The 23,237-nt window shown below is 49.4% G+C and overlaps 1 protein-coding gene across 1 annotated transcript in view; it reads left to right on the forward strand.

Annotated features, from left to right (window-relative positions):
• Positions 1 to 2,026: 2,026 nt before the first annotated feature.
• RFX4 (regulatory factor X4) overlaps positions 2,027 to 23,237 on the forward strand; it is a gene marked incomplete at both ends in the record, with an annotated part of 163,897 nt that continues 142,686 nt past the window's right edge. The window contains one exon of the mRNA XM_082666389.1: positions 2,027 to 2,069. Within this exon, the coding sequence (XP_082522515.1) occupies positions 2,027 to 2,069 (43 nt within the window). The remainder of the gene's footprint in view (positions 2,070 to 23,237) is intronic.

Below are 23,237 nucleotides of genomic sequence, written 5' to 3' on the forward strand. Positions count from 1 at the left end.
AAAGAGCCGGTCACGCGGGCACATGTTGGGGGGAGGTAGATGGTAAGGAGAGTTCCAAGTAGAGAGAACAGCGAATACTCAGCCCCTTTTACATCCACTACCTCGTTTAATTTTACCCCACACTTTGAGAGGGGACACTTTGCCCCATTTTACAGACGAGGAAACTGAGGCCCATAAAGAGTAGGGCATTTACCGAATGGGATTCGAACCCAGCTCTTTGAAATACGCTAAGCCCGGACTCTCCAGCCCGCGTTCCGCGCCGCCTCTTTTCTTCCGCACCGTGACCTTAACTCGGCACGTGCTGGCCCCTCGCCCCCCAGCCCAACATTGTCCCACTTAGGAGGGCAGACTGGGGGGCTTTCGGAGGGACCGCGGAAGTCGCGCCCTGCTTGGGGTCCCGGGTTAGAGACTCCCTCGCCCTGAGTTAGGGACCCCTCCCGCGCGCCCCGCCCCTTCCGCGGCCGGGCCGGCGCTGCCTCTGTCCATGGTCAAAGCACCCGGGTAATCCGCCTTTCTCTTCCGCCCGCCGAGCCCCATTCATATTCTAATCACAGCGCGGCCGGCCCGCGAACGGCCACTTTATCGGGGCCCGCGGAGACGCAGCCGGCCCCCCCCCACTTCCACTTCCAGCCCCCCAGCTCCTCGCCCCCCTCTGTCTGCACTCTACACTCAGCCGAGGAGGGGGTCCCTGGGAAAACCGCGTTCCCACTCGCAGGCCCGGGCTTCTCGCAAACTTCGTGGCTGGCTGGGGGCGGGGGCTGGAGGAGGGAGGAAGGGACCGAGACACAGACAGACTGACAGACAGAGTTACGGGAAGAGGCGGGGGCTGCGGGGAGTGTCAGAGAGACCAAGGGGGATAGAGACAGAGAGGGGCAGAGTCCTAGGGAGAGACAAAGAGGTGAGGGGGCAGGGGCTGGACCGAAACGCACGCAGCCCAAACCGGAGACATAGAGGGACACAGAGGACGAGGGAAGGACAGAGGGAGACAGAGACAGGGAGGCAGGCGGAGAGAGAGAGGCAGATACACCCAGAAGATAGAGAAAGTTCTGGAGATGAGTCAGCGCCTCACACCCTCCCTGCCAAGCGGCCTTCTCGCCGCCCGGGGTGGGGGTGGGGTCTTAGGGCTGCAGTTCCCCTTCCCCTCCCCTTTCAGCGCTCTCCACTCCCCCACGCGTGTCCGCGGATCCGCGTGGAAGGGAGGCAAGGCTTACCTCATCCCCAGGGCTCCCACTCAAAATCTAACCCGGGACCAAACTTGGGGGGCCCAAGAGAAGCGGGAAAGGAGTGGGGCCCACTCGTGGCCGCGTAGGCGACTCACCAGGCTCCTCGGAGCCCCCTGCCCACCCCCCAAGCCTGCGCCGCGCCTGGCCGGATCGGGGGAGGGGGGCAGGGGGGAGGGGGCCACATCTAAGCCAATTTTGATTTCGCCTATAATGAGTGCCGGGCGAAGGCTGGAGAAGGCCTCTGGAACTTTAAATAAGAAAAACGTTGCTAATGCTATAATAGAAGGGGGAAGTCGGAGGGCTGGGATTGCGTCGCTCTGAGCCCCCCTTTTCGGAGGCGGCTTTTCTTATTCAAAACAGGCCCACAATGGGCTTCACAGTGCGCCTCGCCACGGCCCCATCTGACGAGCGGCCATTCATCAGGCCGGCTGGCCTATCAATGACATTGCTCCCATCGGGGCTCCTATAAAATGATGCTTTTTCCCATGAAACATCCGCAAACATTTTGACGGGTTTGGCTTTGCCCGGCTGGATTACTGAGTGTCCCCTTGCTCGCTCGCTCTTTCTCTCTCCCCCTTCTCCGAGCTCTCTCCCTTCTCTCTCTCTCTCCTCTTTTCTTCTTTCTCTGTTCGCCTTTCTCTTTCTGCCTTTTCCTTTTCTTCTTTATCCTTCCGTCCTTGCACTCTCTGCGTCTCTTTCTCCTTCTCCCCTCCTTCCTCCCTTCCTCCCTGGGCAGCTCTAGCACAGGGGACCCCCAAACATCAGGACTTTTGGGGGGCGCCTGTGCTGTCCATGGGAAGAGCATGCATTGTGGGTTACTGGAGGAACCCGACATGGATTCCACAGGTTAGTCCTACTGGTGGGGGTTGGGGGGAGACATTGGGAGGGAAAGAAGAGGTAGAAGGGGAACTTCAGCAAGAGTCGCAAAAAGTTCAGAAGGGTCAACTTGACAGCGGAACCCCAGGAAATAACGGAGCCTGCAGAAGTTTTCAATCCCATGCGATGTGCGATGTCTGTAAGCGGATGCGTGGAAGTGTGCGCGTGTGTAAGCGTGTGACTGTATGTGTAAATGTGTGTGTGTGCGCGCGCGCTGAGGAGCGCGCTCTTGCTAGCCGCGGACACAAAGTTATGTAAAGATTCGCTGGCTCGCGGCGAGCTCGAGGTGCCACTTGCAGAAACTTTGCGAGCCGACCGCCCCCTCCCGGGCCCGGCTCCTCCCCCGGTTTGGGGGCCCCGGAATAGCGGTGCGCTCTGGAGCTGGTGGCTAGGGCCAGGAAGCCGAGCGGAACGCCCCAGAGGCGGGGGAGGGCGACGGCTCCGCACAGCGCCTGGGAGGTGGGGACAGAGGCTCCGACTGGTAGAGATGCGCAGCTGGAGGGAGTGGCGGCGGCGAACCCGGTGGTCCTGGGGAATCCGCGCCCGGTCTGGAGGAGGGAGCCCCGGGCCGTCCGAGGCGGGGTGTAGCCTCCTTGCCCGGAAGGGGCACCCGACGATGCGCTCCGCTTGGGGATTGTAATTCTGCTGAAGGGAGGACAAGAGGCTGAGTGGCTGGCGAGGCCTGGCGTCTGGGTCTGCAAACTGCTCGGCACTTTGGGGTCTGTTGGCTGTGGGCATCAGGTTTTGGGGTTGCGGCCGTCCGTAACAACAGAGAAAGCAAGCCAAGGAATCTCTTACAACGAAAAAGCCCAGCGTCTCGGTTCTTTCTCCAGTAGAGTCTTCGCCACCTCCCAGTTCTAGCGCCTTTGAAGAGCCGCCAAACTTCTAGATCAGAGTTATGCTCCCTGTGCCCCTTCCAGGTGAAAGAAATTCTCTGGAAGTTCACCTCCTCCCCCAGCCGCAGTCTTCCAACCAGTGCAGTCCTGTCCCGGCTTGGTTGCAGCCTTGGAGTTTCGTGGGGAGAGGCAGAAACAGGGCAGTGAGAGCAGCCTGGGCCGAGGCAGCAGCTTGACGCGATGCTTGAGGGGATGCCTACGAGCATCCGCTGCTGGACTTTGCAGCGCGGAGCAACAAGTGCCTTCCAGTCTCTGCCATCCCCTAACACACGCGCGACTCCTCCCTGAGCAAATAAACACCACAAGATTGTTTCCCCATCTCCACTCCGAAGCAGGCTGGAAATGGATGTGGGGTGGGAGTAGGGGTCATCTGGGCATTGCCCCAGATGGTCTTTCTTCCGTCCTTGCAGATAGATTTCCAGCCTCTCCTGGCTTCTGCTGGGGCCCTGGTGGACAAGACGCCCACCCCCTCTGGCCAGGGGTATATTTGATTTTCCAGGGTAATTGTCTATCTCTGATTTCAAGAGCTAAGTCCTTCTCCACTGCGCTCCCCCGAGTGGGTGTGGGTCCCCTGGGAGTGGGGAAAGGCTGAGCCCCGAAGAACTCCTTACTATGTGCAATGACTAATGAAGGTAAGGAGAGGCGTCGCCTGCCGCCCGCCCGGCTGCGGGTGCGCGGCCAGCCCTGCTGGATCCTCTCCGCTGGCGGTAAAGAGGGCGCCCAGAAAGGGAAAAGAGACCCTCCCTACATACTGCTATGCCAAGTGTTAGTGCCACTACGCACCTCCTGGGCACCCCAACTTTAGAGGTGAATATCCTTGAACAAAATTAAACCCATGTCTGCATGGTTTGTGACCAAGTATTTGCAAGGGGTTCACGTAGGGACTTGGGGTCTCCATGCCCCGCACCAGCCATGGCCCAGCTGGGGGTTTTAGCCACCCCTTCCACACGACTGGAGCTTCTCGGTGCGTTCTGGGGAGAGCTGTGGGGTTGTGGAAACGTTCTGTTTTCTGTCCTCTAGCTAGTGGTCGTGGAGACACCTGGTCATTACTTACAGCAGACACCCGCAACGGGTTCTGAAATCTTTTCTCCCATCCACTCCCCTCCCCTTTTCGAAAATCTGAGACATCCCTAGATCGCCATCCTGAACTCAAAAAGTTCTGGGAAACGGCAGCGTGAAGAAATGACACGAGGCGCACCAGGTGACATTTTCACTCGGGCTTGCAAAACCGACGACAAGGGAAGTGCGGCTCGGCGCGGTCCGGTCCAGGACCTTCCCTCACCTCGCTTCCAGAGAACTTAATCCAATTAGCTTTTCTTTGGAGTTTCCCTTTTTATGTAAAGGTCCTTTCTCCCCGTCTTGCTGAGACCTGCGCTCCTTGGAGCAGTTCGATTCTGCTCCTTTTACGGCAGATTGCGCGCAAATCTTACGGCAGAACCACGAATATTATCGTTATTATTATTTCATTCCGAAAGGGCTGGAACGATCGATTCGCAGCAAGTGCTGGGGCGATGTCCGGAGCGTCCGGGGTCGGAGCGGCCGGCGGGCCAGGCCTCCGTCCCTTCCTCTTAAAAGGAAAATCACCGCAACGTGCCTCGGGCCCGGGAGGACAGTTTTGCAGGGGCCGGGGCTCTAGTGGTCCGCCTGGGGGCCCCTTCAGCGTGGCCTGCGGAAACGCGCCCCTTTGTTCCGCGCACCGAGGCGGTAATATATTCCTCAAGTTTTCCCAAAATACTCAACAAGTGTGAGGGCTGAGACAATGCCCCGTCGGAGGAGGCCGGGGAGCCGGCGCGCGCCTCTGGGCCCTGGCCTAGCCCGCCGCCGAGTGCCACAAAGCAGAGCTCCTCTCACAGGAGGCCCGCAGCGCGACCGGGCTCGGGGAGGCGGCGGAGGCCGCAGGCGCACGCGTGGGGGGGTTGACGCGCCCTCCGCCCGGTGCGCGGTTTGCAGCTGCGTCGCTGCCGGCTCGCGCCTCAGCCCCGCGCCGCGCAGTCTGCGCCGAGCCCCGTGTGGCCCGCCGTCCCCACGCGGGCCGCCGCCGGCGCCTAACGTATTCGTGGCCTGTGGCTCCAATCCCGGCTGCCCCTCCCCGACGAGCGTTGCTCAGTTACTCAAGGTACCTGGAAATTCGAGAACGAGGGGCGGGGTGGGGGGAAAGTAGGTAGAGTTTTAGGCCACAGAGAACTTGTGCAAAGTGGGCCGGGGCCAGGTTGGTCGCCTGCGCAACAGTAAGGGTTGTTTCTTGTTAAACGGGACGGCGCCTTACGGAGGGGCAGTGACGAACCCGACCTGGAAACTTCTGCCTCTACCCGCTTTCCGCCGCGACCTCCAAAACCCAGAGCGGCCAAAGCACCCCTAGAGCCGGATTTGAGCTCCCTGGGCTACAACGGCGGGAAGACACTCTGGTCTACAGGCCTCCGGCTCAGCACAAGGCCCGACCTGGCTCCGAGGGCCCGCAGGTGGGGACCTTCAATGGCTTTGGCGTGGGGCCGGCGGGGCATAGAGCGCCCGGGTGGGAGGAGGCCCCGGGCCTAGGAAAGCAGCCGTCTTCTCCAGCCCCGGGACTCGGACTGCGAGCTCGGGGAACAAGGGGTCGGAGCTGTGAACTTTGCCCCCGCGCCCAAATCAGACTGTCTCGCCCTCCCCGGCCGTGTGTGTGTGTGTGTGTGTGTGTGGCCGGTAAAGGGGGCATGCTCGCGCCACCCTTGCCACCTGCCAAGTGCCGACGTCTGGGTTTGGCATCAGGGTCAACTAAGAGCCGCGTGGTCCCCAGGTCCCCAGTCCGGGTGGCTGCAGCACTAGCCAGCGCGGACGCGGCGTGCAGGCCGGGCTCGGGGAGCCCCGCACGCGACTTGGTGCGGCGGCCCGGGACAGCGCGCTTTCCCACCCGGCCTGTAGGTCCTGGAGACCCGGAAAACTTTGCAGGGCCCGCCCGGCGACTAGGCCCTGGGATTTCCATAGCTGCGCCCGCCCCCCTCCCCAGCGCGTCGCCATGGAGACTGCTGGAAGTTGGTGGTGGAAAACAGACCCAGCGCAAAGCAAAATATTATGAGTGCAGTTGGGGTGACTTCAGGGGGGGCAGGGGACCGGAGGGCATGAGCGGGAGCCAGAGGCAGAGGCCGACAACAAAAGGCCGAGTACGAGGGGGAGAGAGGAGTTTGCACGGGGCCTCCCCGCCGCTGTGTGAGAGCTGGACCATCCTGCTTCCCAGAGGCGCCGAGGTCTCTAATTTCTCTCCAGCAGCTACACCTTTTCTCAGCCCGCCTGCGCGCCCTCTCTCCCACCCCTCCTCCTCCGGGTTCTCGTCCAGCCTCCCTCCCCATCCCGAAGTTAGGCGCCAGCTGGGCAGTGCGCCCGCCCCCCCCACCACGAGCCACAGGCTCACCAACGTGAAAGGTTCTGGCTTTTCTTCCCCACGACCCGTGGGTCGCCCCAGATGAATTTCTCATCGCCCCCCCCCCCCAAACTGGATCTGAAAGGGCAAGGGGTTAGGATAAGGCGGGAAAGAGAAGAGAAGGAGGTGCCTGGTCAGAAATCTTGGAGGGGTGGGGAGGGTACTGAAGAGAAGATCCTCCCAATTTTTTTCTCCTTTGTACAGTGGGGAAAGCTCGGGGTTATCATTCTGACTCAGCCACTTGTAAGGATACTTTAGGTAAATCTTCTAGCCTTTACAAGATTAATTTTAATTGCCTGTAAAATGAAGGGTAAGACAGCTCACAGACTGGGATTCTCTGACAAGTTAGACGTATCCCTCTTTACTATAGAGCCCAGGTTACCACTATCTGAACTATGATCCACTGCGCAATTACTGACTCTCTCCCCAAACGAATAATATACTAAAATATTTTTACAAGTCATTTAGGATTTTAAGAGTCAAGAACCTTGAATAACCCCCTTTTAAGGACCTGTAGTTGCCTTTCTCAGTTACACCTGAGGTGCTTTCCTTAAGGCGTTAGATTTTATGGAGCTGTACCCGGCGTCAACACTGAAATGCCTCTGGGTGGTGAAGTCAGCATCACAGACCCCCGCAAATGCTGGATAAGAAGCCACACTGGCCCATGTGGTGAGATGTTGCTATCAAGAGTACACCAGACTTTACCCTCTGTTGCTCAAGCTTTTAGGAAGAGGTGAGGCTCTTCTCACACCTGGCCACCCCTCCTAGTGATATGTTCAGCAGAGGAGTCCTTCCATTCTCCCCAGACTCTGTTGCTTCATCTGTAAATGAACGGATTGGATGTAAAGATTGCCATGGTCTGTCTGAAAGTTTATGACTAATTTACATGCCCGTGTCTGTGACACCTGCCTGGTACTAGGTTTATAAAGTAGTTCATCACACATTGATCCTCACGAGCGCTCCACGACAGAGGTATTATTGTGACCTGCATCAGGCACAGGGTTTGTCTTCTGTTTCCAGCACTGCAAAATCGTGATTCTAAGTCAAGTTGATGTGTGTGTTTGCCTTGGTGTCTGTGCAAAAAAAAAGAAGGCTGAAAAGGTATGGAATGGTGACATCACAAGTTGGACGCCAGACAGTCAGGTCTTCACTTGCATAGACCCCTGAGAGCCTGCCCTGCCTGCTGTACAGGTTACTTGGGACACTCTTCAGCTGCCACTCCAGGGATGCACTGTTCCGCAGGATGGAAAACGTGGTGGTGGGGGAGAATCTCTGACGTTGCTTCTCCCCACACTCACTCTATTTGAGATATCTTTGCAATTTTATCAAGGTTAGGGGAGAGAATAACTCAAAGACAGATAATTTGGAGGTGTCAGGTAAAAGTTTAAAAAATTACTTTGGGTGAATTTATCGGAGGTTTTATTCAGTCTCGCTCACTGAGCACCTGTTGGGTGGCAGAGCCTGGGGATGAATAAGGCCACAGTCCCTACTGTCAAGGACTTTAAAACGTTTTGATGAGGGAAGGCATGGACATATTGAGAGTGGTGAGCGCTACAAGAGACAGAAAAATAGTGTCCCCTTGGGGCCTGGAGGAAAGGATGCTCTCTCTTGTTGAACACCCACCATGTGGCAGCCCCATTAACAGGCACTTTACCACACATTAGCCATTTAAGCCTGACAGCAGTTCTGGGTTGTCCCTTTTTAGGATAAAAGAGGGTCTGGAACTTGCATAGGGTCACAACTTGTACGTAGCAGAGCTGGATCGGAGGCCAGACCGGGAAAGCCCGTTCCCTCGCCCCACCCTGCCTGCTTCAGCTGGACACTGGTAGAGCGCTAGGCTGGCAGGGCTTGGTGATGACGCTGGCTGCCAGGTAGATTTGAATCCCACTTGGTGAGAAGGGAAATGCATGGATGAGAGTGGAGGAGCAAGGAATGTTGTGTCTTTGAGCCCCAGAGAACACGTCTCTGAAGTTGTCATATGATTCTGGATTTGAAGAGATTTTAAACGATGGCAGTGGTAGGAGGCAGTGCATCATAAGGGTTGAGTAGAGTATAGACTTTGGGCAAATTTTAGCTTGTTTCATCCATCCATTCATTCAAGAATTCTATGTGCCTTCTATGTGCCCTGCATTCTGCTAAATGCTGAGCTTTAAAATGCCATCTCTGCTCCTCTGGAGCATAAATTCTAGACAGAGAAACAGATAAACACAAATATAGATAATCTCAGCTAGTGATACGTACTATGAAGAGAAAACACTATCTAGATTAATGAAGATAGAGTGTGGTGATGGGGAGGTTGCTACCTTTCACAGGGTGCCTTTCTGCCACATGAAGCTGTGTGTCTTTGGTCTGGAAGCTAGATATTGCTGAGCTTCAATTTTCTTACAGAATTGATAGAACCGTCCGATAGGGCTGTTGTGAGTCTGCAATGCGAAAGTGATAATAAATAACATCTATTCAATACTTACTATATGTTTTCACTTTGCTAAGCATTTTAATTTAAATGCATTATCTAGGTAATGCTCACAACAACGCTATGAAGAAGGAACTCTTATCATTCGCAGTTTAAAGGAGGAAACCAACAGGCTCAAAACTGAAAAGTTTCTGAGCTCTAGAAGTTGGGCTGTGAGACATACCTTGACTGCATGGGAAGCAAGAGCGATCTTAATTGCGTGTGCCAAACTTTCCTGAGACAGAATGCAAGTAATAAATCTAGGTTTTTGTTTTCATTTTTAAAGCTAATGTTTGTCAAGTGCCTTTCACATGCCAGGCATGTACTAAGCACTTTAAATTCATTATTAGTTGTATTTTAAAATATATGTTAGGGGTACTGTTATTATCCATTCCATTCTATGCAATGGGAAATGGAGGCAGATAAAGGATATCCTTGAAGGGGGTAAGTACCCTAACCTGCAGTGATCCACACTCTTAGTCACAAGGCTATACTGTCTTTCTTTTCTTTTTTGTTTTAGCGAGGGAGAGGGTTGTGTTGGAAAGGATGTCCAATGAAAGCGTATATTATTTTAGCAAAAGCATGCTATTTTCTTCCTGTAAGAAAGCATTAGGGTAGTCTTTTATACTGTGAAGACAAAATTGTAAATTATCGTTGGCAAAAATAGGGACATAAAGGGACACATCTTTACTACAGATGTGAAATGCACTGCAGTCTTCTCGGGGATTCATTTGAAGTTTAGTTACCATTCGCTTTGTGTCTGTGAATGTCTAGGCTTCATTCATGCTCACATACACACATACCTCAGCCAGAGTAAACTAATGAGGCAGAAGCCATTAAGTACTGTGATTATATGTGTAGCCTTTTGGTAATTTAACAAACCATATATTAGAGCTAGAAGTCATTCACAGATATGTGTTCCCTATGGCTTCAGGTACATGTGGGTGTGCTTTAATGAAAAGAACATGGGCTTTGCTATCAGATAGACCAAGATTTAAATCCCTGCTTGGTCCCTTGCTAGCTGTGTGACCCGGGGCAAATGACCTAAGTGCTCAAGCCTCAACTTCCTTCTTTGTGAAAAAATCCACTCTTTACCTTCTAGGGTTCTTAAGAGGATATACTGGGGAGGAGGAGGTTGTTGGGTGAAATAAGTGAAGGGGATTAAGAAGTACAAGCTCCGGTTATAAAACAAATAAGTCACAGGGATGTACTGTAACAGCATAAGGAATATAGTCAATAATGCTATAATAATTTTGTGTGGTGACAGATGGTTACTGGACTTGTCGTGGTGATTGTGTGGTAATGTATTTGTCGGATCACTATGTTGTACACTTGAAACTAACATAATATTGTATGTCGACTATACTTCAATAAGAACAAAAAGAGGATATAATGAGATTGTGCACTTTAAGTTAAGCCTGGCTCCTAGAAATTGCTCAGTAAATGGCAGACCTTACTATGACTGAAAATAATTATCTGGCCTCCTGTGCCAAATCCTAGGTGTCTAGTTGGGAAAAGGGGATAAGAATGCTGAAAAAATTTTAGATTGTTTCAGCATATCTAGATGTTTTCTGCACTACGTAGACATAGTCTCAATTCTCATGTCAAGATAAATCATTCTCTTCTAAAAGGTTTTAGGCTGAGGGATTCATGTCATATTCATTTCTCTACCTTTCCCATGAACAAGGCATTTTATGTGCTTCTGTTTGCCATGGTTTCACCCTTGCGTTTTCCAGTTTGTTAAAGGAAGTGGAAAATGTGTCTTTGTAGAGGCAACACCTGTTGACTGGGATTTGAATCCTGCAAAAAAGTTAGTTCCGTGGAGCTCTCGGAGGAGACGTATGGTGCACACCTCTGATGAAGGCCCCTACACAACCCCGACACCCTCCCAGTTCTAGAACGTGATGGCCCGCGTTCTTCATCCACTGCCCTCCCCCCACTGCCCAATACGTGTAGGCATCACTGTTTTATTTAAGACTGAACCATTTTACACTTGACTTCCAAGAAGGGGAAACCAGTTTCAAGTGAGTCTTTCTCTGAAACTTGTTTTAGCAGGAAACTCGTTTAGCTCTTTGGCCTTTCTTGCATATTTTTCTAACGTGAGGAGAAAATGTCCATTTGTTCCGTTTCTGTCTTTATAACTTGATTTTATCTACATTGTGGTTTTTGGGTTTTTGAAATATTAACAGCTTTCTTTAAGAGAGAGAAAGATCATAAAAAGCAGAAAAGAAAGAATGAAATTCAGCCCTTCTGTTTTCAGTTGAATAGGATCTGAATTTAGGCAACCAGGGCTGAATTACCTGTGCCAGTAGATTACGTGGTTTCTGTGCTCAGATCTGATCCTCAGAGCAGAATTTCTTTAAAATCGGTATATAGTCTCCACTTTTGTGGTTGGTTAATCCTCAATAAAATGTAAAAGCATAATCTGCCTATGAGCCATCAAGAATTATTAGTAGACAGGTGAACCTTGACGTGTTGGGTTTATATTGTTGTGATTGTTTTGCTTTAACTCAAGGGGATAATAAGAAAGCCTTTGAAAAGGCTTCAACCCAGTGAAGGTTAGTCAGGGCTTAGTGCCCTGCGTGTTTTCTGACTACCCAATTGTGCTAAAGGTCAGCATTGTTTAGACGCAGCCTAAGTGAGATTGATGAATATAGCAGATTTTTATTTAATTGGAAGGGAGAATTACTACTTCATAAGCAGTGATCTCCTGAATCCATCATGTTGGAGAAAATGCAGTATCAGTGAACACGAGTGAACTACTCCTGAACTAGATTTTGAACTGTCATTTGAATAATCTAAAGGGTGATTAGTGATTGCTAATTATACCGCCGGCAACCAATTTTTGAGGCACGAACGCATTTCGTGGAGAAACGTATGTTAACATGTTTGTTTTGAATCTTGTGACGGCTCTGAAGTCATTTCAAGCTAATCTTAGACTTTTGAAGAAGGAGGCGTTTCTTTGAATGTTACAATTACAGAATTTATAATTTTTTTAAAAAGCAGGGCTGATATTTGAGCTCCACATCATCTTTTTCTGAACGATGAGTCTAAATTTGTGGGTGTTGATACATGTGATGTATTTATAGTTTGTGAACTGGTTCTCAGAGCTCATGGGTAGGTGAAATTCCTCTTGAAGTTGTTGGGGTTTTATAAAGTTCTGGAATTGGGCCCATGGCATAAACGCAGATCTGTTTATGGTGGAATTGATTGATCACTTTAAATATTTCGCTGTGTTTTCTTTGTGATGTTCAGTTCCACTGCTGATAAGAAATGTAGAGTGGGGGCAGGGGCAGAATTTGGGTGCCTCTATAAGTTCTTTGTTCTACCGAAAAGAAAATCAACTAATTTTTTATCATTCTTATATGGCTATGAAAAAAGCTAAAATTTCTGTTTCTAGGAGTTGTTGTTTTTTTACTTGATGGCTCCTTTTACAAAAACAAAATAGTTTCTCCACAAAGCATTATTAGACATCATAAAAAAAATAAATAACTTTGGCTGAGAAAGCCCTGGGAGTTTACAAGGAAGGAAGATCCCAGAGGGCTTCAGGCCCTCAGTTAAAATGTGAAAACTTTTAAGCATTGGAAAGAAGATTCCTAAAGCGTTGAGCTGTTGTTGTGAGAGGGCCGTTGGTCTCCATGAACTTTTATTTTCAACTCAGTGGGCAGAGTTTTTGAGGTTGCTGTGGTTTGGGTAGGGGACCTTTTCAGAAATGCCAGGCTTTTAGAAAAAAAAAAAACACAGCTTTTCTTCTAATCAAGGCTCCGTTTTAAAGTTTGAAAACTTTGCTGTGATTAGAAGAATGAATTATTTGCCTGCTTTGTTGGGGTTTCCTCCGGGTGCCCAGGCTGCAGGGCATTATCCGCCTGGGCTACCTTGCAGGGCGCTGCTGAGGAGGCACTGGGAGCGGGGAGAGCTGCCTGCCTGGACCTGGTCTCACTGGCAACAGGCGTGAGCCTCACTCAGGCTGGTTGAGCCCCGAGCATAGCAGGGAAAGCGTGCAGGGCAGAGAGGTCCAGAGGGGTCCAGAGAGATCCGAGAGATGAGGAACCTAGAAAAAGGATTCCCTGTGGGTCTGCGTTCTGTTCAGAGTTTTTCTTGGTATTGAGACATACGTAAAAAAGAAGAAGAAAGGAAAAAAACACCAAAGCCGTTTGACTGTACATAGTACCTGGAGACTATATATTGATACATAGATTGTTTTTGAGAAGGAAAGAATGAAGGAAAAGGGAATGAAGAGAGACAGAAAGGAAAGAAGGAAGGAAGGAGACAAGGGAGGAAGGAAGGGACAGAGGGAGGATGGGAGAGAAGGAGGGAACTACACGAATTATTTTGGTAATTGACGGCAGGCTGCCTTAATGAATTATTTCCAAAATTATTAGTTGCTTTTTTTAATCAAGTGACTCCCTTTTTGAAGTCGGGTAGCAGATTAATAACATTTATAATCTTTTCCAATCACTGTGCTAAATGCTTATGCACGTTAACTCATTTAATTCTCATACCCAACCGAAGGCATTATTTTCCCCATCTTACAGAAGAGGAAACCGAGGTGCAGAGAGCCTAGGTAACATGTCCAGGCCAAATGGCTAGTGTCAAATGAGGATTTGAGCACAGATTATTCTGATTTCAAAGCCAGGCTGCCTCCTTGCCTCCTAATACCTGGAGTTAGAAGGAGGACCTCAGAGGTGTCCATCCTAGCTCACCTGCTCTACTGTGTAACGAAGTTCAGGAGGTCAAGGTACCCCTGATCCTGGGGGAGATGGCCGCTCATGCTGCAGTTCTCTGGAGCACACTGTCACGGGTGTCGGTGGGCTTCTGGCTGTCAGGGGCACCTGGATGTGACTTTGGTAGCAGACTGCTGACTGAGGACACCCACGGGGGCCCCTTCCTGCGGGGGCACCTTCATGTCAGGCGTTCCTTTCATCTCTAATTGTTCTCAGAGCTTCTGAGTTCAACCTGGCACCACCACTGGGGAGGTATCCCCCGCCTGCCAGTTACTCTGGCAAATCTGACATCTTATATCATCAAAGGCTTCATACCTATTTACTTACAGACATAATTTTCCTTACAATAGGTTAAGCATAAAAACCTTGGGTGTTAAAGTAGCAGCCCCTTCCATTGCATAGCATGTCACAGTTTGCAATCACTGTTACAATCATTTTTCAAAATATTTATTTATTCATTTATTTATTCATTCATTTATTTATGGCTATGTTGGGTCTTTGTTGTTGCGCATGGGCTTTCTCTAGTTGCGGCATGCAGGGGCTACTCTTTGTTGCGGTGCGCAGGCTTCTCATTGTGGTGGCTTCTCTTGTTACGGAGCATGGGCTCTAGGTGCACGGGCTTCAGTAGTTGTGGCATGCGGGCTCAGTAGTTGTGGCATACGGGCTTAGTTGCTCCGCAGCATGTGGGATCTTCCCAGACCAGGGCTCAAACCCGTGTCCCCTGATTTGGCAGGTGGATTCTTAACCACTGCGCCACCAGGGAAGTCCACTGATACAATCATTAATAGCAGGGAGTTTGCAATCACTGATACAATCATTAACTGCTCTGGCTATAGAATCCCATAGACTTAGTGAGAACCGGCTTTGCCATGGGCTAGATGTATGAATTCAGCAAGTCACGTGACCTCTCTGAGCCTCAGTTTGCTTGTTAGTAAAGTGGGATCATGCAAAGTACCTATCTTAGAGGGTCTTGTGAGGATTAAATGAACTAATGCATATAAAGGGGTCCACACAGGGCCTTGGCATGTTGTAAAAGCTCAATAAACAGAAGGTGCTTCGAGCACTTGCTTCTCCTTGTGTACCCCTAGTAGCTACCAAGACCTGCCTTCTCCCCATTCCCCTTTCTGCCCCTTCCCCCAGGACTGCATAGGAGAAGAAAACATTTTATAAAACACTTCCACTGTGTTCAGTCTTTTCAGTACATAACCTCATAAACCTGTGATCTGGGCAGGATCATTCCCATCTTATACTTAGTGAAACTGCCACTCTGTGGGATTCAGTCACTGTACGTGCATCGGTTCGTACAGCGAGAGTATCTGAACTGAGGTTGTTATGGCACCAAAGCTAGTCCTGCTTTCTTTTTAATTTTTTTTTGCGGTACGCGGGCCTCTCACTGCTGTGCCCTCTCCCGTTGCGGAGCACAGGCTCCGGACGTGCAGGCTCAGTGGCCATGGCTCACGGGCCCAGCCACTCCGTGGCATGTGGGATCTTCCCGGACCGGGGCACGAACCCATGTCCCCTCAACCACTGCGCCACCAGGGAAGCCCGGTCCTGCTTTCTTAAACCAGGCCATCGCCATACCAATGAAAAACATGCAGTTGTAATGAAGGTGTTGGTTGTTTCCCTTCCACACAGAGCTCTGACTGTCTTAACTTTGCCTCACAGTGCTCTTATCCATGTGGGCCTGAAGTGCACATACTTCCAATCCTCATTTTCATTGTTTACTTGATGCTTCTTCCTTTGTTTCTCAAGATTTCCACCTGTGTCGTTATTCTCTGTGCTTAGCACAGTGCAAAGCATCTTCCAGAGTGTCTCACACAAGTCAGTGCTTGATGAGTATTTACTTAAGATACAAATCAATGCCTCCTTCATATTCTGAGGAATGCTGCATCTCTTCGCCTGCTTTCTAGGAAGCCTGGCTCAAGACTCCATGCAAGCAAGTACTTGATAGATTAACTGCAGATGAACTGACACTCTTGAGCCCCTGTGAGCCAGGCATGGTGCTGGTGCCTCATTCATTTCTTTCTTTCCCTCTCTCCTCTCAGCCCTTCCTCTTCTCTCCTCATTGATCTGCTCTTCTGTGCCAAGCACCGTCCTAAGTGTGGGGAATAAGGTACAGTCAGCTCTTAAGGAGCTTATATTATTTTTCCTAATCCTCACAGTAACCTCATGGGGTAAGTATTTTTAATATAGGAAGAAAATTGAGGTCCATGAGGTTAAGTAATTTGCCCAGGGTTGCAGAATTTACTTGGTCCCTTGTAAGGGGAGGATTAGAATTAGTGTCCTGCCGGCTCCCAAGGCCATACACCAAGAGATCCAAGAATCAAACAGAAAGAATGATAACAGGAAGGAACTAAAGAGTAATTCCTGGGAGGTGGATATAAAACTTATAATAGCTAAGACTTATTTAGTGCTTACCATGTAAACATTCTCTGTGCCTTATTCACTTAATTCTCATACAAACCCCATGAGGTGCTATTATTACCACTCCCATTTTGCAGATTAAAAAAAATTGAGGCTCAAGGAGGTTGAGTTGCTCACCCAAGGTCATACTTAAAGGAAGTCAGACTTGAACCTGGCAGTTGAGCTCCACGGTCTGTGTCCTTAACGACTACATTGTTATTCAAACAAACCAAAAAAGTGCCTTAGTCATAAACAGGTGCCTGGGACTCACGGCGGTTCCATGTATTTAGAACGTGCTCTGTGCCAGGCACTGTGCTCTAAGTACTTTCCATGCATTTGTTCACTGCAATCGCACCCCACTAAGATGAGGTAGGCACATCATTATTACTCACATTTTACACAAGGGGACACTGAGGTTTGGAGAATTTGCCTAAAGTCATTTCAGTAGTAAGTACTAAGGCTGTAATTCAGACCATTCGTCTGTAGCTAGTTACGAAGCCCACATGCTTACTTTTCCTTCTCCTAGGTGATTCTCGGGAAATGATCCAAATGAAAGAAAACATTACATGCACCAAGTCGTCCATTAAAACATTGTAAAAAATAGGAACATTAGCTCAGTGGAACACAGGGCACGTATTAAACAATGATGAACGTGAGGACTGTAGCAACAGAGGGGAAATCTCCATGATAGAATGTTGAGAGGAAAAGGAAGAGAAATTGTACATTCCCTGAGATTACAGTTCACATATGTGCACAGGTGCGCATGAGGCTGGGGAGCAATGCAGAAAAAGGACAAGTAGTTCACACGTTAGAGGGGTGGGATTGTGGGTCAATATGTTTCTCTTTTCAACATTAAAAAGTATAATTTATTCGATAGATTAACACAGGAAAGAAAAAAGCGCTTTGCTTAAGAGAAGGATACTTTGTTGATTTATCTCAAAAGTGCAGGCTAGTTTGAAGTTTCTTTGGGTCCGGCAGCCAGGAGTGCCTGACTCTTGAGTTTTCGGAGGGGGAATCCACATCCTCTAATACAGGGGGTGAGAAGAAATGCAGAAGAAGTAAACAAACAAACAAAAACCTAGGAAAGGCAGTGATGTCGAGAATCAAATAATACCAGATGATGTGCGCAGCGAGTAGCCTTGGCTCCAGTAATCTTTTTCAGATTTTTTGTGTTTTAATAATATTGTAATAATAGCAATAGAAACAAAGAAAATGTCTGCCAACATTGGGTAAGGGTAGGTATGCCCCCCCACCCCGAGAAGTGGAGGGGGAATGAAATTTTTACAACCTGGTTATGCAATTATGTACATTAACTCTGGTGTTCCCAGAGATATTTTCAGAGCAGAGATTTCCTTTCACATTGAATTTATATTCGACAGGAGATGGCACTGAACACCTTAGCTTTAATTTTCTCTAGTCTCTGGAGACTGTTGGTGAGTTCATGATCTGTGAAATATCAGCATTGGTGCACCTTCAGGGTTCCCTCACTAATTCTTGTATATTGCAAACAATGACACCTTAATTAATCTCTTTGCCCACTTTAGAGCTTTCTATATTGAGTTTTCCTGAAGTAAGAAGGAGCAGTAACATTCCTGAGCACATATTGTGTGTTTGGTGTTATTTTAGACACAGCTTAGTGCTCACAATGAGACTTTAAGGCATGTGTAATTGTGGGTATTACAGTATAAGTTAATGGTTAGGTTAGAGTCAGATTCAAACCCTGGCTCAGCTGCTTACTGGCTGTGTGATCTTGGGCAAGTCATTGCTCCCATTATGATGTTGACGAGGATGATGGTACTTCATTGAGAGGCCACGTTCCAGGATATGTCATTAGTGGACTCACTTGCATCATGCAGTGATTGAGACCCCAGCTGATGAAGAAGAGACATGGGGACACTGGTCCCATGGATCGACCAGAGGAGTGGATACAGTTAGCTAGAAGGAGGGCAGAGTTCTTATCTTTTCTCATCTCACTCATCTGTTCTGGTTCAAGCATCGAAGACTTAGACTCTTGCAGTGGCCTCCTACTAGGGGGACATTAAGTCCCAGTTTGCCTGGGACAATCCTGGTTTACACATATGGTCCTGGCAAAATTATTACTAACACTGCTTTTCAGTCTCAGAAATGTCCAGGTTTAGATGATAAATGATATGGTCTCCTGCTTCCCTTTCCCTCCCCACTAAAATTGTGTTTAGTAGCCCCGGATGGAGCTGCCCACAGAGCTGATTTGTTTATGCCACACTCTACCCAAAAACTTTTAGAGGTTCTCAACCATCTACTGAATAGAATCCAGACTCCTTAACCCAGCCCTGAGTACAGAGGCAGGGCTTTTACGTGCACATGCCCCTTAGCATGTTACAGAGTGCTAGTTATACAGGATAGTCTCAGTAAACACATGTTGAATTAACACCTGAATGAATGTGTCCATTCACGCTCAGGCTGCCTGTCAGTTTCTTGGGTGTGTCATTCTTCTGCCAGCTTCAGGGACTTTGCATATGCCATTCCTTCTGCCAGGAACACTCCTCCCTCTTTTCCCTGGGGTAGTAACACATGTCTTCGTACTCTTTAGCTGTCAGTTTAATGCTGCCTCCTCTGAGAAGCTTCCTTGACTCTCACAGATTAGGTCAGACCTTTCTTTTTTTTTCTCTCCCCTGGCTTTCTTGGTAATTATGTCTCTATTTGTGTGATTATTGAATAGCTGACTTCTGCACTAAACTCTGACCTTCCATGAAGACAGAAACTGTCTTGTTCCCTGCTATGTCCCTACTGTGTAGCTCAGTGCCTGCAACACGCTACCACATAAATAGTTGATAAACGGACAGTGGGATGAACGAATGTAAGTCCCCTCACAGGCTGCCCTTTCTGAGCCAGTGCAGTTCATGTCACCTGGTTAAAGCCTTCCAATCGCGTCTTGGCACACTTGGAATAGATGTGAAGTTCTTACTCCGGCCAGCAAACTTCGGGCCCTTCCTAACTTTCTGACCTCAGTTCGCACTGCCCTCCCCCTTCCTTCCTCTCCTCCACCATACTGGTTTCCTGGCTCTTCCTCACACCCTCCAAGCCCACTCCCACCTTGGCCCTTTGCAGTTGCCTCAACATCACCTCCTCCGAGAGGCCCTCAGCGTCCCTGCCACCTAAAACAGCACCCCAATCTCTGTCCCATTCCAGGGCTTCGTTTCTTTGGAACACTCATCATGCTCTAAGTCATCTTGCTTATTTGTTTTTGTCTGTCTCCACCACAGAATATAAGCTCCCTGAGAGCAGGGACCTTGCCTGCCATGTTCATCACTAGATCCTCAGAGCCTGGCAAACAGTTGGCACTAAATCACGGTTTGGTGGGCGAGGGAAGGAATAAAAGCAGCGGCAGCGTAAGGCTGCCCCTTGGAGGCAGGGCAGGGACCCCTTCCTGGAACCCAGCAGCCCCTAGGGCGGGGCCTGTGGTGTCGCCATGGCAACCCACTGACCTGAGGTACCTCCTGGAGAGGCCACAGCTGCCCGCCTCCTGGGCCCACTTTCCACAGCATCCTGTGTGTCACCACCACAGGGAGTCCCGGGGAGAGAGGAGAAGCAGCATCCTGGTGCATGGGGGGACGGGAGCAGGCCCCAGTGGCGTGGTTCTCCTGATAATGACCAGGGCCTGGGGGAGGGGACACCGGGGTGTGCTCCGGCACCTCCAGAGGGACCTGGGGCCCCGTCCTCCCTTGGTAGCTGCGAGTGTGGCATGTCAGCTCTTTCATGTAGCATTTCTAAAGCTGCAGGTTCCTAAAATAGGCCTCAGCACAGCGCCCCAAAAGACTGTTGATGTAAAGAGGATGAATAACGCCTTTTATTAAAACCCAGTGACACTTTGTAAGTCAGGCGGCGTTTTCTTCAGGTATTGCGTAAGTCAGAACTCCCTGTTCTCATCCAGTTCCTCAGAAACAAAGCTCATCGTGTTACTCCCCCACTGCTTAAAAATCATGGCTGGCTCCCAGCTGCCTGCAGGCTTCTTGGCCTGGTGGGTGAGGCCTTTGCAATCTGCTCCTAATGGACTCTCCCACTTGTCTCCCACCACTCTTTGGGTCACAGGTCAGTGGGCTCTTCACCTTTCTCAGAACCCATTTTGTGCCTTTGTCTGCGACAGTGGCCCTCTTCCCCAGAATGCCCTTCTTTCCTCCTTGGTCTGGCAGATGCCGACTCCTTTAAGGACCAGCTGAAATGCCTCCCCCCCACCCTCTGTGAAGCAGCCAGGCCGAGCTGGAAGCACCTTACTGTAATCTAGACGTACTCCTGGTTACTTGCTGGCTTAGCAAGGCAGGGTGCCGTGGTGACAGCAAATGGCTTTGGGGTCAGACAGACCTGTGGTGGTGACATCACCTACCTTCTCTGAGACTTTCCTCTTCACAGATCAGAGTTGTTCAGGTCTCTGTTTCAGAGCTGCTGGAGGTGAGCAGAGGTGAAGCAGAGTGACCAGCATGGAGAGGACACTCAATAAATGCTAGATGTCACCATTACCGTCTGTCCCCATCATGGCTGTGAGCACCTGCTGGAGAGAGACCATGCTTTCCTCATCTTCCCACAAAGCCAAGCATGCTAAGTGCCTCACCCGTATCAGTTCAGTTAATCTTTGGAGAAACCTGGGAGGCAGGGCTTCAGGAAGGTTCCAGAACCATCTCAGTGTTACATAGCTAGTGAGTAGCGGGTCTGGGATTTGAAATCCAGTTGTCCTAACCCCAGGCCCCACATTCTTCCTGGCCTGTGTCTGTCTTCTCTTTCATCTTGTACTGTCTACCCCATGGCCACTCCACATCAGCCCCCGGGCCTTCTTCCAGTTCCTTAAATAGGTCACACATGACCCCACCTCAGAGCCTTTGCCTTTGTGGTCCCCGCTGTCAGAACTTTTGAAGGCCTTTTTTGCTCCCTCACCACCCTCGGTCGCTGCTCAAATGCTGTTTCTTCCCAGAGGCCTTCCTGGGTAGGATCCCCCGTCCACCATTCCCTGTTCCTTCATTCTGCTTCACTTCATCACAGCCATCACCGCCAGCTCTGTGCCCAACACTGCTCCAGGCTCTTGGGAACTAGGTGCTGAACAAGATACTCAAGGTTGTTAGAACTTACAGTTTTAAGAGTGAGGGAAATCAATAATAAAAAAAGAATACATGAGCAACCAAGATACTTTCAGGTCCTGAGACCCTGGTCCCTCAGAGGTATCCTGCTGTACTATATTGGCTTCCTGTTAAATAGCTTTTGTCCATCTCTTCTGTTAGAACTTTGCACTGAAGACACTTGATAACTATATATTTGCAAAATGAATGGATAGAGGGATGAGAGAGAACAACTAGCCTGTGCCCAGTAGGATGCAGCAGGAAGAATAAGCATAGGCTTTGGAGACTGAAGATCTGGGTTTGAATTCTGACTTTAGCACCTTTGAACTGGGTGACCTTGGCCACACCACTGCCAACAAGCCACTGCCATGTTCAGTGTCCTTATCTGTAAAGTGGTGTACATTTCTGTCTCATGAGGTAGACTGTGAAGCTCAGATCAGGTTCTCCGTGTCAGTGTGCTCTGTAAACTTCAAGGATTACCTGCCTTTTGCCAACTAAGTTGTCTCCTCCTGCCAGGCCAATATATGTTCATGAAGCACTGCTCTGAGTCTTGGACTGCCTTGGATATGCCATGCCTCCGATACAGCTACTTCCTGGTTGTTTTTGCTGCTGGAAAGGGAACCAAGTCTCCTAGGAAACCCAACAACCATTTATGGCTCATTCTATGAACTTGAGAAAGTCACTTCAGATTGGGGTTTCCAAATCTCCAATACGAAGTGGGGAGGAGTGAAGATTTGCCTCTAAGGAATGTGGGTTAAACTCCTTATAAGATGCAAATCTATAAGGCATTATCTGCATCCTCCTTCCTGCCCATGATCCCAGATGAATCAGATGAGGGATGCCTCGCAGCCCAGGAGCCTATGCTCACAGCCGTCAGTAAATCCTGTTGGGCACTTAGAGCAAGCTTGGCCCTTACTAAAAGGTCAGGTGGTTTTTATGGATCAAGAATGAGGCAGTTGGGGGGCTTCCCTGGTGGCGCAGTGGTTGGGAGTCCGCCTAACGATGCAGGGGACATGGGTTCGTGCCCCGGTCCGGGAAGATCCCACATGCCGCGGGGCAGCTGGGCCCGTGAGCCATGGCCGCTGAGCCTGCGCGTCCGGAGCCTGTGCTCCACAGTGGGAGAGGCCACAACAGTGAGAGGCCCGCGTACCGCAAAAAAAAAAAAAAAAAAGAATGAGGCAGTTGGGAGCAGGAAGTTATCCAAGTGTGAACTGAGCTCTCTTTCTCCCGTGTTCCAGAGCACAGCGCCAATGCTGCCACACTGATCACAGTATTAGAACTTTTGCTTCAAGCCTCAGTTTTCATATCAGTAAATAGAGATATTAAGACATACCACATTATATTGTTCTGAGGTTTAATTCAGACTGCATGTGTGAAAACTTGCGTAGTATCTGGCACACAGTAGGAACTTACTGTTGTTTTTTGAAGAAAGTAATACATTCAACAAACATGTCTTTACTGCACAATATCTGTGGGGCTAGGCACAGTGCCAGACACTGGGGACAGATGAACAAAGATGACAGGGTGCCTGCACTCATGAGCTGACGGAGTAGCACCTGCCTTGCTTTCTTGACGGCAACTAGAGGGCAGAAACCAGTCTTACGCATGTTTGTATCAGACTCACTTTACTACAGCTTCTTGTATCTAGACAGTACAAAATAAATTTTTGTTCAATTTTCCTTTATTTGGAAAATTGCCTTCGATGTGTTGTCCTTTTTCATGCCTTAGGTGCTAAAAAAGAAAATGATTAGGAAATTCTGTAGATACGTGAATGTACCTCCTTACATGCTGTGCATTCTTTGATGTCATGCGTGTCAATAAAGTAACGTCCATTGAGGCCAGACTATAGGAGAAACTTTATACCAGGCACTAGTGGAGAGTCAAAAGAAATGGAATAAAATGGACAGCATTCTTAAGATGTTTATGTTCTGAACTGAAGAGCCTGTTATGTATAACGAAGGCTTGCAAAGAAATATGTAAGTGAATTTAGCAAAAATTGTAATATGTAAATTGAGTTTTAGCAAAAGTTGTAATGCAAGGCAGACTGTGATCAGTGCTGCAGTATTGGCAACATGTTTTGGAGATCATGTGGGACACAGGATAAGGAGAGCTCAGGGTGCACTTGGAGACAGCGTTGTGGTTATGACCCGAGACTGAATGCTTGTCCTAATCCTACCTCTTACTA

This window comes from Grampus griseus (assembly GCF_964374135.1).
Source record: "Grampus griseus genome assembly, chromosome: 11".
NCBI classification, from domain to species: domain Eukaryota; kingdom Metazoa; phylum Chordata; class Mammalia; order Artiodactyla; family Delphinidae; genus Grampus; species Grampus griseus.